This window comes from Corvus kubaryi, unplaced genomic scaffold (genome assembly GCF_017639235.1).
Source record: "Corvus kubaryi isolate FWS band 111438036 unplaced genomic scaffold, C.kubaryi_AGA036_p1.0 split3-73, whole genome shotgun sequence".
Classification (NCBI taxonomy): domain Eukaryota; kingdom Metazoa; phylum Chordata; class Aves; order Passeriformes; family Corvidae; genus Corvus; species Corvus kubaryi.
The window spans coordinates 9977337-9995130 of NW_024582091.1; the positions used below are offsets into that span (position 1 = coordinate 9977337).

The 17794-nt window shown below is 38.8% G+C and overlaps 1 protein-coding gene across 6 annotated transcripts in view; it reads left to right on the forward strand.

Moving 5' to 3' along the window:
- The window catches only part of FAM135A (family with sequence similarity 135 member A), a 79949-nt gene that overhangs the window by 9544 nt on the left and 52611 nt on the right, over positions 1–17794 (forward strand). For 3 of the 6 annotated variants that reach the window (XR_006014148.1, XM_042016800.1, XM_042016802.1), the window contains exon 2: positions 9484–9604. Coding sequence is in view for 5 of the 6 variants with exons in the window: in XM_042016800.1 (XP_041872734.1) it covers positions 9484–9604 (121 nt within the window). In the remaining variant the exon portion in view is untranslated. Of the gene's footprint in view, positions 1–5191; positions 5278–9483; positions 9605–17794 lie in introns of those variants that run through there. The other 3 variants (XM_042016803.1, XM_042016804.1, XM_042016805.1) reach the window with 2 other exon arrangements.

The window sequence follows — 17794 nt, forward strand, 5'->3', positions numbered from 1 at the left end:
AAGTCCTGTGAGGAGCTGGGGGAGTTTAGCCTGGAGAAAAGGAGGCTGGGGAAGACTTTATCGCTCTCTACAGCTACCTGGAAGGAGGGTGTAGCAGGATGGGGGTTGGTCTCTTCTCCCAAATAACAGGTGATAGAATGAGAGGAAATGGCTTTAAATTGTTCCAGGGAAGGTTTAGATAGGAAAATTTCTTCACTGAAAGGGTTGTCAAACACTGAAAAAGGGTGCCCTAGGGTAGTGGTGAGATCACTGTCCTTGAAAGCATTAAAAAAAGTGTGGAGTTGGCACTTGAGGACATGGTCTAGTGGTAGAGATAGCAGTGTTAGTTTAAAGGTTGAACTTGATGATTTTAGAGGTCTTCTCCAACTTTAATGATTCTGTGATTCTATGAGAAAAAAAGTGAAATCAAGGATTTTGTTTTTAAAGATGTAGCAGCCAACCTCAAATCAGCTGCCTTTATATTGGGTTATTAACATTAGATGTTGAAAAATAAAATAGTTTTTGATACAGTACTCCAGTGTATTTCTGAAAGCACTTACATTTGTAAGAAAGTCCTGTCGGAGTCACTGTTTTTCTGTGTTGGCTGATCCAGCCTATCACCACCGATGCTATTACTGTAGGAACTATCAAGGAAGTGGTTTTGTGACTACTGATCCTGGATCAGATTTACTATCAGATTATCCCCTAATGTAGCTTCGATCAGGCAGCCAAGCTATCACATTTCTTAAGTTAATAAGAGCATGCAATATATCATTTGCTCTAACCTAATGCCTACTGTGAGAGGAAATACAGTAACTATTTGGCATAAAGCCTTCCACTGCAAAATCAACCTGTCAAATCTAAACTGTATTTACTGTCTTGTCAAAGAATGACCTCAGAGCAGGTATTGGGACAATGACTCAACTCTCTAAATTGTGCTCTTTCATTTACAGAGGACAACAATACAGAATTATTACCTATTAAAAATAATTTACTGGGCATATACAGTTAGATTTATTTTTCATTTCTCTTTAAATCAAAGCTTTTATTTTTTTGAAAATAAGTTTGCTTGTGGTGGGAGAGAAGTTGCAACTTTCTTTTGGAGACTTTTGATTCATAAAATATGGCAAAGTAATGACATTAACAGTTGTTGCAGACATTTTAATGTCAAATTCATCCATCCATATGGATGTATGTAATGAAAGTTACTTTTCATTTAATGATATTGTAGGGACATGGAATTCAAAGAGAGAGAGCTTTTTTCCTTTGTGTAAGTAAGAAAACGAAGTATGTTTTAAGTACACTTGGATAGACCCTTAATGTTTTATGAAGAACCTATTCCATTGGACAGAATCAAATTATTTTAGTAAGCTTCCCTCTCCTACCTTATTAATTCTTATCTGATACATTGTTCATAAATTCAGCAGTTTATAAGAGGGTGAATGTATTAAGCTCTGCAATTTGGTTTTTTAAGCCAAAATAATAGAGCCTGCAATTTATTGGGGTTTTTTTTCCATTTACTGTAATATCCTTATATACTTTTTATGTAAAGTCCCGAAAGACTTTGATTATTTAGTACAAGTGCTTCATTTTGCTTTTTCCCCTATAATGCTCTTCTGAATAGGTTAGGAAAATAGAGATTGTGAGTTCATTAATGGAAAATTATAAGCAAAACAAGTAATTAATTTACAGATTTATTTCTACATTTGCAGATGTATTTCTAGATAAAACCTCTAACTACAGCAGCAGTAATGTATTTTCATCACTGTTGTTAAGGTAGCTCAGCTTTACTGCTGATTTGCACTGTCCACTCTCCTTGGTTCTTAGCATGAGTGTGTGGAAGTTCATTTTTCTCACTCAGCCAGTATATGGGACCAAAGTGAGATGAGGTGGCTGGCATAATGTAATCGCACATATCCTGAACTGCTACTTTTTATCATCAAAATGCTCCATTTTAGCTGTTTCTGACTCAAAGGCAGTTGCATTGGGGCCAGTTATTTCATATCTCTTTAATAATTTTTAAAATGTGGGTTTTATTTTTAGGGGACGTCTTTGTTAAGGGCAAATAAAACATTCCATTTGGTTTGTTCATGTTCTGATTCCATTTTCTGTGCAAATTACTGTTGAAACCGTTGCTCAATTCATTTTAATGAGAAAGAGGAGAAGGGATCTCAGAGATGATGCAGTTTTTGTTTAGTGTAAATTGGTGGCTGAAGAGAGAAGACACTGAAGTTAGTGTCCATACTGGAAGGAAAAATACAGAAATCTGTAAGCATGGGGTCCGTTTTGCAGCAGGGGTTTTTATGGTGGAGGGAGAAGAACACATCAATAAGAAAGAGAGCTTTTAACTGTGCTCTCGCAGAACTTTTCATGTTAAACTTTTTAATGAGAAAGCTTAGAAATAACATGTCATTTGTCAAACAGACAAAGACCAATGCTAGGATAGAAGGGAATAAGCCTAATAAGTGTTCAAGATGAATTACTGTATCACATGTATGATCTATTAATAGGGGAGAAGAAAAGAAATAAATGCAACATCTTAATGACTTCTGTGCTCAGTGGGGATAATCAAGTTGTCAGCTCAAAGTAGTGAATATGTTGTTTTTATCAGTGTGCTGCATAGAGGACAAGATATTGGTGCTAAATTTAAAGCAAAAAGTATGAAAACTTGAATTTTAATGCCTGATTAAGTTGGTTGTTTATGTAGCCCATTAAAGTATCATAGGTATCTTGCATTAGCTTTGTTAGAATCCAGCCTTGTGGTTGGCTGGGAAGTAGTCTAGACTTAAGAGAACCAGGCATGAAGAAAATTGTGATAGTTGAGTTTTGCCCTGAGCCCATGAAAATTAGGTCGTTGTTTAACTATATGTGTAGTTACTTATTTCACATAATTATTTATAACTGTGAAGCTTTAAAAAAATTAATTAGGAAATCCTGATGTAAAGCAGTCTGTTCTGAAGTATTTTTCTAGTGGTGGTCATGTTGTCTTTTAAAAATTGGGATAATGAATTGAATAAGGTATTCTAGCTATTTCCACTTAAGGGTTTTGTTTGTTTGCTTGCTTGCTTGTTTTATGACATTATGATTATGCAATCCAAAATTCAACTACCATTTCTTTTCTACACCCTCACCTTTTTAATTATGGAGAAGCAGGGTTTATTTCTGGTGCTGGGAAGCTCTAGTCTCAACCAGAACACTGTGATACCGTGTGCTGCACAGCTGTGAAAGGATTTCAAAGGACAGGGGAGTTATGCTTGCAGTAGTCTGGGCTTTCTCTGCAGGGAATGCAGAGAGAGAGGTAAAATGATCAAAATAACAGGCTGGTTCTTTGCAGCACCATGCTGAACTAATACATGCAGTGAATTATGCTTTTTCAGCCTCACAGTAATTAAAATAAAAGGATATTAGCTTGGATGAGTTTTGGCTGAATGGATAGATGGGACATATTTCTAATCACATGCAGAAAAATTTGGCAGGTCTTCTGTACAGTGTTGCCAAAGTCTATGAGAACCCAGAGAAAACTAAATGAAAAACAGTGTCTAGGTTTCCAGTCAGATTGTGCTAGTATGCACACTCAGAAAGTAGGCATTAGGAATAGCCTTGCTGGTCAGGTCAAGAACTTTGTTTTCACCACACTAGGTTTCAGCTGAAGGCAGTGTCCAAGAAACAGCTAAAATTGGAATTGAAGGCAGATCTCAGGTGGGGGGACAAACCTGTGAGTCATCAGCACAGAGATAGATGGTGGCTGAATTTGTGTTGGCAGGTGCTGGATCTCTGAGCATACAGGAGAAGAGGACTGGTAAAAAAGCTCAGGGATGGAGGTGTACAAAGCTCCTACAGCAACTTTGAAGAAAAATACTACTTGAAGAATATTAAATGAACAGCTAGTATCTTCATTTGTAGATTCTGTAGTTTTATTTTTGATTTCCACTGAATATCAAATACTAAATCTAAATCTAGAAAAAATTCAGTTCCTCAGAATTTTGCATGTTTTCTCTCTCTTAAAAAAAGAACTTAGTCCTCTTTAAAAGAGAACTGGTATGACACAGGCTGTAATGCATTGTTAAACAAATGTAATAAATGTTGGTGCCATTTTTACGTGACATTATGGCATCAGGATTTTACTGGGTCATTATTAATAATTTGTGGTATCAAAGATGTAATACCAACATGACATGCACAAGTGAATTCCATTAAAAAAAAAAATCCAGATAATTTTTTTTTATGTTCTACTTTCTGTTTTCTTCCCTCCGAAGCTCAGGCAAAACCAGTTTAGTTTCACAGCTTGCCTGCACAAGCTGTGATAGATTGTGTTTGTATTTCTCTGAAATGTACATACAGAAAAGATGTAAAGTTCCTTTAAGAGGGTAGAACAAAGTGTTCTCTTTTCTATGTCTTTGAAACCTAAAGGTCATCAGATAAAAAAGAGCTTTTGCATGTTTTTGTTGTATTTTTTAACTACCTTAATGGTTTTGGAGTACAGGAGAGATGAACTGATTCTTAAAGAACAGTTTTAAGGTAGTGGTTTATCAGGAGCTCTAGGGAGAGTTTCAGAATACTAGGTGATATTCACCTACCTGCAGTGTTTGCTCTAAGAAAGTGAGTTCGTGGTCTTAAGGCTCTCCTCCTTGTTCCCTGAATTTTGGCTCCTGCGGAGAAGGGACATAAGATTTACCAGGAGAATCTCATCAGACCTGTTCTTCTAAGTTGTCTCCTCCCTGGTAGCTATGTAAGGCTGTGTGGGGGCTTGAGCAGTATTTGATGACTCAGGCCAGAATATCCTCCTACCTCTTCATGGCTGTGTTGCTGCTGGTGAGCTGAGAGTCTCTCTGAAGATTGGGAAGCCTGCGGGGTGGCTGGGGGTGTACCAGAGTCCTCTGGGAGCTTAGAACTTGGTGAAGACAGGGATAGTTTGACTAGAAATAGCAATGTTAGCTTTGCCAGAGCATTGGCTTCATGAGAAGTTTTATTTTTTACTTTACTTTGTAAAAATACGTATCAGACTGCTACACTTTAAGAGAGCTGAAAATTGCAGTGCAGGACCCAAGGGCAGATTGGAGACTGCTGGTAGGCAGTTCTTGTATGATCGTTGGAGAGGTCATGATAAATGTTGTTATGAGAATGCAGGAAAAGAGAATGAAGTACATAAGTACTAAAACATTCTAGAGATATTGCTCTTAGTAAAACGTTTGTTTGTTTGTTTGTTTTTTAGTTCGAGCAGTATGTTTTTGACAGCAGTAGCAGAGAACTGGAAGACTGGTTGATTGACATACTAAAATGGAGTATTTACCAGTGCAGGTAAGACATTCTTTGAATGTGCTTTTGCAGTTTCATTTCTTAGTGCTGTTTTGCAGTTCCCAGTGCAAATTGCTAGATTAATGCCAGTGTTACACAATCATTTTTCTGAAAACGAAGCTGGTTAGGAGGTTTCTGTCTTTTCAGTTCACTCGCAGATGCTCTGATGCAGCTGATGTAAATTAGCACTAAAATGATTGATTTAGGAAAAAAAAACAGAAACAAGAAACAAAAAAAAGATTTTTTTTTTTTTCCCCCTTCCGACAGACCTTTAAAATATGTTATCCTGTGATCCTCTTTGTATTCTGGCCTCAGGAAAGATTAGCTTGGATAACTAAAGAAGTGGTGAGCTAATGTGGGGCCAGCATGGACCAGCCCAGATATATAGGAGATTTTCCAACTTAGGAAAATAAGTAAACCCTCAGAAGTGTGAAGGAAAGGAAAGGTTTGGCCCCCAGTGTAGGATCAAGTGGCTTTAACGGACATTTTAACTGTTGGAGATGTTAAGTCTCAGTGCTCTAAATACTTTTGAATATTGAAATGCTGTTTTGATTATAAATGTTAAGTAGCTACCAAAAGTTTAGAACCTCCCCTATTCTAACTTGTGTATTAGGGTATTGTCACTTATCATCAGACCTTCTGATATGGGTTTATATATGCTGCTTTAAACTCTGTTTCTCATGTAGAGAGTTCCTACTGAAGGATTCTTTTGTTTCTTGCATGCAGTTTAATGGCTTGGTTTCCAAATGTTAATGATGTGCTTTAAAATACAACAATAAACTCATTAAGTATTGAAATGAGTTGTGGACTTCTGATGTAGTTGAAGTTTGTGAAGTGGAGCTGTAAATTTGACAGGAATCTATACAATAAATACCTCCACATGAGTTTAGGTTTTTTTGTTGGCTTTGTATGATTGTTGTACAAACTTAAGATGTTGTCCAAGTTGAGTTTCTCCTTTAAAATATTTATTCCCTTCATAACACTTTCTATTACATAGTTCATAGAATTACAACTGTTGTGTATTAACTGTTTTCCTTTGCACTGATATGAAGGACTTTGGCAGAAATGTAGTGATGTGGTTTATGTCAGCCCAGGGCAGTGAATGTTCCCCTTCTTCCAGTTTAAGGTGCACGTGGAGCAAACTGATGCTCAGCAAAGAAAAAGCTATTCCCAGAGGTCAGCTGGGTACCTGTGGCAGCACACAGCACTGCTTGCTGGATGTGCTGTTCTGTGAACTGTGCCACAGTATTTCTTACTGGTATTGCAGTTGGAGCAAGGCATAGACACAGTTTTTCCAAATACTGTTGGTAGTTGAGCAAGAGCTGTGTTACTGGATTAAAATGCATGATGTTGTGTCATGCAGGCCTGTGGTTGCTGGACCCTGTGCTCGGTCTGCAGGGAAAAATTGCCTGCCAGGCAATTTTTAGTGGACTGGCTGGGAGTGCTAAGTAAACTGGATAGAGAAGGAAGGGAGGGAGTGGCCCCAGCTGGAGCCATATTATACACAATAGGAATACCACAAGTTCACTGGACAGCCCTTTTGCCGGTGTCTCGGTTTTGGAGACAAAACTTCAGGAGGAAACACTCCGGAGTGAGTGTCTCCTCCGAAGGGAAAAGGGTCCCCCCTTTTCCTCCACCAACAAGACAAGTGGGTCACAGCAAGTGAAAGTGGAAAAAAACAAACTGGTTATTAACACCAAACAAAACATGGTAGAACAGAAAAAAAAAAAACAAACCTCAAAATACAACAAATTCCAGAGAGGGAACAGACACTCGGGCTCGGACCAGCCGGGGCCGCCTGCAGGCTCCCCGGACTGGAGAGGAGGGAAGGGAGGCAGTGAGGCAAGGGAAGGCAAAAAGAACAAGAAAAAAAAAAATCAACAGAACCTTTCTCCCACTAGCCGTAACACAAAAGAAACCCAGAGAGCAGCACAGCGCTCCCGGCGCGCTCCCTGCCGAGCCCCAGAGCCCCCGAGCCGCTGGGCTGAGCCGTCACACTGCCCCGGTCCTGTGGCCCGGCCCCGGGTCCATCTTAAAGGCACAGCGTCCTTGGGCATTGAGTGGACGGTTCAGGAATAAAGCAGCCTTATAACATCACCCCAGGACAGCCAGTCATGCAAGATGTGGCTCTCTTAAGTTTTTTTTTTTTTTTGTTGAATTAACTCATTCATGATATGGACCCTTGAGCTTATCTAATTGGACTAGTTCTGGATGGGTTTTCCGGCTGGGGACTTGAGGGACCCTGACCATGGCCCAGCAACAACTACAGGAATATTCTTCCCTTCCCTTAGTGGAGGCAAACTGCTCAGGGAGTTCACACCGCTCATTGTGCCAGGAAGTCAGAGCCTTGTGATGTCTTCCTCCCTTGAGAATGTAGTTTCATCAAAATGCAAGCTAGGTGAGAATGCCCCATGGCATCCTTACTTTATAATTTTGCTCTTCCTTGAGTGCTTTAAAGTGGCTTCCTTCTGAGGTACTGGACAGTTTCATGCACAGTGCACAGGGTTTGTTACCCAGCAGCCAAGGATCACAGTGGTCTAGCATCTCTGTCTGGATCTCTGCTCTGTGGCAGGTGAGGTTTCATTTGCAGAAGATACACTTGCATTTTGGTAGGTGGTGTCCATGTGATAATGCAGTATTGCAGCCCCAGAGACTTAGAGTGCCGAACATCTTGATTCTAGCTTTAAAGACCACAGAGGACATCCTTACACAATACTACAGACAAAGCAGTGGAAGAGGGAATTGCTGTAAAGCCCCGTAGGTCGTCAGTTCCAGTCATAACACTACCAACTGTAGCAAAACTTGTGGCATCATTCAATTAATCTGTTGAAGTCCTTTGATTGAAATTCGAATGATGATAAGATCTTTTAGACAAGCTGGGTTAATAGCATCTTCTAGATGCTGTAGTTTTGATCTTGCACTAAGGGCCCTTGACCCAAGTTCTTCATAAGGCAGCAAAATTCCTCTTCCCCTGTCCCCTGTTACGTCAGTAATGCACTGTTCCCGTGTTTTTGTCGAGTGCATTCAGAGTCCCTGTATTGGCTGTTAAACCAAGGTCAGAATTAATGTCTTGTTTATAGTTTAAAATCTACACCTGTGTTACAGTGCTTGAAGCCTTTCAGCTCCTCCAGAGTGAGTACAGAAAGGGAAGTCTTGAGTCATATTCTGAGACAATTTAGTTGGTAGGCTAGAGGTTGTGCCCCTAAAGGTGACTTTCAGCTGACTAATACCTGCTGCAGTGATGACTTTTTTTGCCAGCTGCTCTGTTTCAGTCTCAATACTGCCTGCTACTTCACAAACATCCAAATCCATGGTCAAAATTTTAGAAACAAAAAACCCCATAATCCAGTCAAGCTCCAGACAATGTCTCCTGCTTATACATCAGAGCCAGAAAAACTGACTTAATGTGCATGAAGTACAGCCTGCTCAAGTTTTTTTGATTTGCTTAGCCCTCAAACCAGGCAGTGCTTGCAGAAACTGGGAAGTTTGAAGACAAGTGTTTGCAGGAAGTGTAGTTTGTTTTATTAATCTAGCTGATAGTGTTGAAGGAAAACCAGCAGAACTTAGTAAAATCTGTAGGGTTTTAATTTAGGTATCAGCAGGCGGTTGTAAATTAGCAGGAACTTGCTAGTCTGTGGCTGTGAAGATGACAATAAGAATTAACACTTTACCACAAAAAAAATTTACTAAAAATAGGCACGTTGCCTTCTTTAACTCCTGCCTTCCCCTGGAATCTCTCCATCTAAAGCCTTACATGACTTGATCAGACACTTTCTCTTTACTGTTTGCCTGCACTGTAATTCAGCTGTTCCTGTCCTCGTGCCAGAGTTGAGGCGCTGCTGCCTGCATGGTCATTCTGCACCAACAAGGGCTGGAAGCAGCCCATGCTCTTTTTCTCCTTGTCAGAGAGTATTTTTCCCTCTCCAGCCAAGAGCCAACGCAGAGCTGCAGTATGTAGGTATCAGTAAGTGCCAGGGTTGTATTATGCTGACGATGTGTTGTGATGCTTCTCTGATAACATTTGATTCCTTCACAAGAAAGGTAGAAGTTACTCTGAGCTGGATTTGGTACATCCTATATTCTTGTTTACCTCAGGGCCTGCGTATTTAAGGAAGCTGTGCAAAACTGTGTATAAGCATTGTTCTTTTTAGGGCCAGATGGTCATTATCCCCAGCTTGTGTTTTAAATAGTTTTTCTCTTTGTTTTCAGTAACTAAGGTGCTGACAAGTTTTGACTTCTTCATCCTCATAAACATGAGTGAAGTTCAAGCTATGGTAGAATTCTCCGTGGAGCTCCACAAATTCTTCAATGTTGATTTGTTTCAAAGAGGGTAGGTAGCATGTTCTTTCAGACTTTACTGCATTGGATGGCTGATGTTGGAAAGACCTTAATGGGTAGCTATCATGTAGTGTTGCTTCGTGTGTTACTGACTATTTTTATAGCGATTTGAATTTTTTTTATTCTGTATTGGAAAGTCATATTCTTTCCAGGATTTAAAATTAAATATTCAAATAATTTTTCTTAAAACCTGAGTTGTAATACAATATTTTTATCTAATTGGAGATGATGGAAAACAGAGAGATATGGAGAGTACATTATATTCTTATCCAGGTCTTTACCCTTGCATGTCTTAATTTCTGTAATCCCTTTTGTTTGAAATATGGTAGGTGTTTCTCTTCAATATTTTAAAAATGGTCTTGCCCCAATTAACCTACTCGTTTATCAGTTTGGCAGTGGAGAATTTCACCAATGTCTCTCCTCTCACTGTGCTGTGCCTCCAGTTGCACGGGATTCAATACTGCCTCTTTAGACTCTCCTGACCTCCTCTTACTCCACCTTATCTCCGTAGAATTCCTTTCATTTGATACTACATGATCATCCTAGATTACTTTCTAAGGTCCTTGTTTCCCATGGCTATGCAGGAAATAATCCTTTGTAGTTTATTTTGGAGTTACTAAAGATTATTGGTCCTTTAGTGTTGTGGTACATTCAGTGTTCAAGTAGACTACAGTAAAAATGTTAGGGTTTAGGCTGTGTCAGTGTTTGCAGAGACGGAACAAGATGTATCAGGGTTGATTTATGATAGCTGCTTTTTCCAAAACATTGTAGAGTAACTTCCCTCAGAAACATTTTAGTGATAAGAAAATACACTATTGTTTTTAGCCTTGTCATAGTTCAAGTCAGGTGTGTGTGGGCGAGTATTGTTTTCAGTACAGTTAGGGGTTTTTTTCACAGAAGTAATGACCCATTATGTTTGCTTACTATATGCAGTCAAAGTATATACAACAAACTGTCCCATTTTTAGGGAAAATTGTGATTTCACTCTTCATTGGAAGAGAAGGATTAAGAGAGGCTTAAGAGGTCTGGGAAAACACTGAGAATATTCTAATTACTTCAACAAAAAAGCACAGTCTTTTGAACTGTAGCCTTTTTTAACCTCTGAAATCAGTGGGGAAAGAGAGGGTAGAATATGGCAGCACATTTACTCTCTATTAGAAAACCTGAAGAGAAGACAGTGTCCTAACCTTACACTTCAAATGGTTCTTCAGAAAGGTAATTTAGAAGCAAAGTACAGCAATATAAATACCAGTGCTTTACTTGGCATGTTCCTTTTTGGCTTACTCTTGTGGTAAGCTAAAAAGTAGTAAATTCACAGGGCAAGTTCAGAGAGGTGGAATGCTGACATAGTGAGAAAAGCGGCATGAGGAGAAACCAGACTTTCTGGTTTCAAGCTGAACCTTTAACTCTGGGCACGTTCCCCTAGAAATTAATGTCAGGAAGAAGAGAGAACTTCCAGAATAATTTGACAGACAGAGAAATGTGACTTTTACGATAAATTCAATTTGGGTAGGTTCCAGTATTTTTCTAGGGATCTGTCTTTGTATTTATTTGAGACAGGAGGTAATACTTCTGTAGCCAGAGGAGCTCTTGGATAATGGATTGAATGAGCAGAAAAGGAAATCTTTAGTTTTGTTGTTAGCCTCCTATTTTGGAGCTACCACTGTGTTTAGCATGGTTTGCCTCAACAAAATCAAGTACAGAATTGGATTGTGTGCATTCAAGCCTACCCAGCACAGCATGCTTGTCTCACAGTGTTAGAAACATCATGACCTTCTGAACTGTGTAGAATAAAATGTTGGCTGTTGCAAGTAGTCACATCAAGTTCCTTCTTAAAACTTAGTATATTTTTATTCAAAGTATTTGCTTGCAGAATGAGTCCAGATTCTCACTCATTTGTTTACTGGAGGTGTCATAATTTCCAGCCTAAATTTCCTTCTGATCAGTTTTAGTTGTTTTCCTTTACAGCTTTGTCTTATGTTTTGAATCACTCTATCAGTTTGAAAGTTCACCCTTATGTATTTTAGATGTCAGTCTTTTGTCCCTTGTATTAAATATGAACTGACTTGAATTTGGTCATTGGAATTTGTGGCATGTCCCCCACACCCCTTCACTTTTCGTAGAGTCCACATACCCCAATATCCAGTCAAACCCATTTTGCTTTCTTCCTGCTTTCATAACTATTTGAAGAAATCTGCCAACTGTTGCATCTAACTGTATCTTGTTTTCTTGGATCTGTATCTGTAGTGGCACTACAGTTGCCAGAAGTGCTTTCGACTGTGCGTACACTAACAAATTTGGTATTCTAGGAATGAATTACTAAAAGCAGTGTTGATGTCCCTACATCTATGTGGTTCCAGGGTTACTTCAGACTAGATTTTAACGTCATCTTCTGGACCAGATGTTTTGTATCATGAATGTAATTTGAAGTTGTTCGTATCTGTAGGTGCTTCCGACCTTTTTGTGCCCTGAGGGATTGAAGTACATTTTGTGACAGGTAGATCAGAATAGTTTAGCTTCCTCAGGAGACATCCAGGTTCTATGACTGGTAAGCTCTCAGTGGACTGAACCAGCATGCAGAAAACTGGAGTCATTGGGGAAAGCCTCAAAACCACTCTGCTGATCTAAACTGATCTAAATAATGCAGACTGAGCCAGAATTTCTCATAGTATTTCACTTAAGATCCTATTTATCTGAAGGGTTATAACCATATTATTCTCCTAAGAAAATGACCTTCTAAAGCAGACTGTTTTCTTTGCTTTTAGATAACTGTTATTGTTCCAAGAAGGGGTAATAGACAGTGCAGACACTTAGTTTTGTAACAGAATATTTGTCTTATGTATCTACTACACCTATTTTACTATGTTTTCTTACAACTGTGCCATTTGCTTTAAACCCAGCTTGTTCCAGATGGCTCCATTGGTTTATTTTTGTCTGTTACTACATTCAAATAAGACTTCACACAATTTTTCTTTTGAGCTAGTGAGATGTGATGGTAGGAATTTTTGCCCAAACAGTGATTGATATGCAGCTATTGTGTGACAAAATGAATTAAAGAAATGTATTTGTTTGGGACCTGTGAGAATGATAGTCTGAGATAGCGAGGTTTCAGGCTGTTTCATCATCTTAGCTCATAAAAGTTCCAATAAGGTCTGGGCTCTGTAGTACTGACTTTCTGTAAAGACAAAGGAAACATAACATAGCTTGACTGCAGAAGTGGAGAATGAGTTGAGTGGAAAATTGGTTGCATGATTGGGGTCAAAGAGTTGTGGTCAGTGGTGCGAAGTCCAACTTAAAGTTCGTGACCAGTGGCACCTCTCTTGGACTGATGCTGGCTCAGTAGTCTCAGCAAGCTTTGCATAGAAGCATAGAACAACTTAGGTTGGAAGGGGCATTAAAGACCATCTAATACCAGCCCTCCTGCCATGGGGGAGGCACCTTCCATTAGACCAGGTTAGAGCCCCATTCAGCCCGGCTTGGAACACTTCCAGGGATGGGGTGTTCACAGCTTCTCTGGGCAGCCTGTTGCAATACCTTACTACCCTCTGAGTAAAATAATTTTTTCCTAAGATCTCATCTAAGCCTATCCTTCTTCAGCTTAAAGCTGTTGAAGTTCCAAGACTTTGCTGTAAGAACAGGTTGCCACTCAATTTTCTGCTGTGGACTGTGGGTGCTTACCCTCTCATTTACACAGATGTTTTGTATGTGTCAGCATACATATGTGTCCTCAACTGAGGCATAAATGTGTTGAGACTGTCTGATTCCAAGCAACTGGTTACTGAAAGTGCCACAGTGCTTTGTAGTGCTCAGTTGAAGTTCCTGTGTTCCACCATGGGATGGTGGATCCTGATGTCTAACTTGGGACAGTTACACATTTTCTGTGGGAAGGGAGAAGAGTTTCCTAGTAAGCCTCACTTGCAAGAAGATGAGGTTTTCGTTTCCCTGGAGCTGTGTAGTGCTTTTTCACCTGTAAGTGGCAAATCTAATGAGCTAAAGAGACTCACCTAGTGGTTTGTAGTTTAGCATAGTGCACATATTGCTGCAAGATCTGCTTCGAAAACAGCTTTCATCTACATTTTCTCCCGTCTCTGTGCATTCTTATAATCCCAGTGTTAAGTTCTTGCTTTGTTACTAATCTTTTGTTACTTTGTCAGTAGTATGCATGCACACACAGCTGGCCAAAGCTGGATTTAGAATACTTTTAATAGTAATATCTTTATGTTTTGTCTCTTTTTTAGGTAGCATTTTTCTTTGTAAGGTGCAATACTTGCAGTTTCATTGTGGGTTCCAGAAAAAGAACTTCCTAATGTTTGTTTTGGTGAAGTGTAAGTTTGTTGTTACGTAAACTATGAGGAGAGGAAGTAAAATAAAGTATTCATAGTAGCTCTTTATTGCAGATTTACTGTGTCTCTGTGTGTCCTACTTTTCTATTATTTGACTTTGTTTTGGGTTAAAAGATTCTTATAAAACCACATGAAGAGCTTATGTTAGTAATGTAAGTCTACCACACTTCTTTAAAGTGTTTTTGCTTTTAACTGTTGGGTAACAGATGGAAGAATAATACTAAATACCTTCCACAGGAGAGACTTTGGCAGATTCTAACCTAAAACATATTTCTGGAGATGGATCATATCTGAAAGGTTATTGGTAAGATTGTAGTAGCATAAGTTGCTTGTGAACCTAAATCCTATTAAAAGTCAAAGGAATTTAAGCTTCAGAGACTACTGAAAATTTAGCCTTATGATATTCTTCTGTTTTTCCATGTGTAGATACTTACTGATGTCTGAGCAGCATTGACATTTTATGCTTCCATGCATGTGGTTGTGTAATGTAGCTTAAAAGAAAATAACACTGAATCTCTGAAATTTAACGAATCTTATTATGATTACACAGTAATGTCATGAGAAATAATGCAATATATGAAAAGTTGTATTGTCTCCTGGATCCAGTGAGATGTCTAAATTAATTTTAAAATTTTTAACAGGAAATTAAAATCCAAAACATATGCTTCCAATAGGACCACTTTTCTTCCTCCTGGATGTATCAGAAATGAAAAAGTTTTGTCCTTAAATGAAGAAGTAGCCCTTGCTAATGATTTGTGTTGCTTGCATATGATCGGGTGACAAACTCGTGGTGGACAAGGAACATTCAGGTTCACCTGTTTGGTTTTCTTTTTAATTCATACAGCTCAGACATACTTTGACTTTCAAACTACGTTTCTGTATGACATATTTTTCTGGAAATAAATGTTTTCAATTGCCTTCTGACAGGATAGCTTATCTTTTGAAGTATTGTGCTGTGATCTTTACTTAATGTAATGCATCTTTGACGGCTTTCTTCTCTCTTTGTAAATTTGTCTAACAGTTGTAAGATGAGCTCTATTCTTCAGCTTATGGTTTTACAGTAACACAGATAGCAATTATACAGGTTTAAGATTTGGAGGGCTAGGCTGTAAACTCAAGGGAATAGTCTGTCTAGGAAAAATAATGGAAATATTTTTGGTCTTGGGGGTTTTTTGTTGGGTTTTTTTTAAGTGGATCAGTTTGATTCTAATTCATAAGTGGATGCACACACACAGGTCCTGCTTGCTCTGAGGCAAAAAAGGGTAAGACTGGGAATGAGCAGGGGGAAGTCTTATTTTAAATTGGCATTGCTTCAGAAGTTGAAAGTTAGTATCATCAATTATCCTATTAGCCCATCTGATGCAGGATGTCTGAGACACCACCAATGACATGGTCCGGTCCCAAAGAGCAGTAACAATTTAAAAGACATAATCTTGTCTTCTAAAATAAAAAGTCTTATATTTGTGGAAAATAGGGGTTATAAAAGTAAGCGGAAAACTGAACACTGTATCCTTTAAGTTAGCTCAGAAATTAAGGTTTTTTGAAGCACACTAATGAGTGGAATTGAAGACAGGGAGGTTGTTCTGCTTGTCGTCTTCAGTTATCTGAAATGCAGTGGCTGTATTAGGAGACTTCCAGCCACACAGGAAAGCTTGTCTAGGGGTCACCTAGAGCCACTGTAAATTGGACTTCTGCTTTTGAATCCTCTTCCCTGCTCTTTTTCATGGTAATTCCTAGAAGACTGTACTCCCAACTTAAGAAACGAAATGAGATTCTGATACTGCGTTTTTTAGCTACATATTCTGACCCATAAAGATGACTGACCAGGTGCTTATTTCTTCAATCATTGTTCACAGAGGTATAGCTGAGAGTTGGTAGTTGTAGTTGTCCTGGGGGTGTGTTTTTTTTCCTGCATCCCCCCATATTCCAAAAATATTACTTCAGTATTTTGTAATGTTCATGGGTACTCATTGTGTCTTCTAGACTTCTCAGATATGGGGTACAAATCTCAAATCACCTGAATTTTTATTCAAATATTAGCTATTACACTTAAGTAGTACTTTTGGACCTTTTAAAAATAACAACTTTTGCAATTGAAATTATTATTTTGCAATGGAAAACATTTTCTCAACTCAGAATTAAAGTTGTCTAATAGCATCCCATCTCCTCCAGGCATTCAATTTGGCAAAATTCCATTTTCTAAGAACAGAAAGATAAAGAGCTCAGATGCCTAGTTATGCTATCTTGCTGCCTTTCTGGACCTGACAGTGCTGTGGTAGGCACAGCTCTTTGGTGTGACAGTGATATGGCATGATTTGCCATCCTTTGAGACTGCTTTTGGGGGATCTATGTAATTCCTTCTTTTGTTATGCAGTTGAAGAAATAGGGGTCTTGTGTATGTAAGACCAGGTACTATTTCACACTGCAAAATATAGACTGTACCTCGGCATGCCTTGCCATGAGGTCTGTCAGCAGAAACATGATCAATGAATTTAGTTTAGTGAGGGAATAAGTGACAGTGTAAGACAGAAATGAGTATAAAAGGGTTTTGTTTGGAGAAAACCCATTCTTTTATTCTGTAGAACATATAGCTATCAGCTGTGCATAATATGAAGGTAGAATGGGCATAGGTGTTAGTTGAAGGGATCACGATGATTTCTTCAGTATGCACCTTCTTTTTCTAAGTTGAGTTTTATTGAGTTCAGTATTCTGGAGTGGCATGTGACAGCAGTAATAGTTTTAACTTTGCATCAAAAACATATTTAGTCATTAGAATTGCTGCTTTTGAGATTCTTTCAAGTGTTAGCACCCTTTTGTGCAGAAGCTTGTAACTTGAGCATAGTCTTTACAGTTCACACCTGACGCTGTGAGATGGTAGCAAAACCCAGAAAAATCTGTCATTCATAAGTGTTTTGCCTTAATTATGTGTGCTTGGTTAATACACATAATAGTTACAGCAGAAATATGATTCTTTAAGTTAGTTCACCATCCATAGCTATCTGAGGGAAGGGAAAGAGAAAGATGCTCATCCTGTGTTTCAAAGTCTTGACTGCCTCACGATACAGCAGAAGTTCCTGCTATCATGTCTTTTTGTGCCTCTTTTGCTGCACATACAAGCTAATAACACCTTTATGTATACCTGTATCTGTAATCACAAACAGCATGTTACTGGATTGTCGCATCCTGCAGAGAGCAGGTGGCTTTGTTGGAATAGGGAACCAGTCTCAGTCCCACCACCAAACGCAAACTCAGACTCGCTGCCTCCATTTCAGTCAGGTGCTTGCTTCAAAATCTCTTCCTCTTTTACTTCTTACACCTCCTGCCAATTACTGTACTCCACATAAAGTAACTCATCAGATTTTTGAATATTTTTTTAACCTTATTTCACCCCACTCCTCTTGTTCTCCCTTTTCCAGATTCTGACTCCACTGGCGAAGGGGGAAGAAACTTAAAATACCTCCAAATACTTAGAGGCCCTCTAGACTGGACCATTGTGTTCATGCTTACCCATACATAACTTCATTTGTTGATTTCCAAAGTTTTAAAATTGCTTGAAAAAATTGTCTCATATTTTCTCCAAAAATATGATGAATACCTTGGATTAAGTGATCAAGACCTCTGCTGCTAATAATTTTCTATATTCATGTGTTTTTACTGAGAGAAGTAGCATTCAAGTTATTGGAGGTGATCAGACTGGGGAGAAAAAAAATGGTGTATTTTTCACTTGTGCATGTTTCTTTGATATCCATGGTTGTGCCTGAGCACTGGGGGGTTTTTTTGGTGGGGGGAGAGGGTGAGAGAATATACCCAGCATGGCCCACTGTTGATGCCGTGAACCC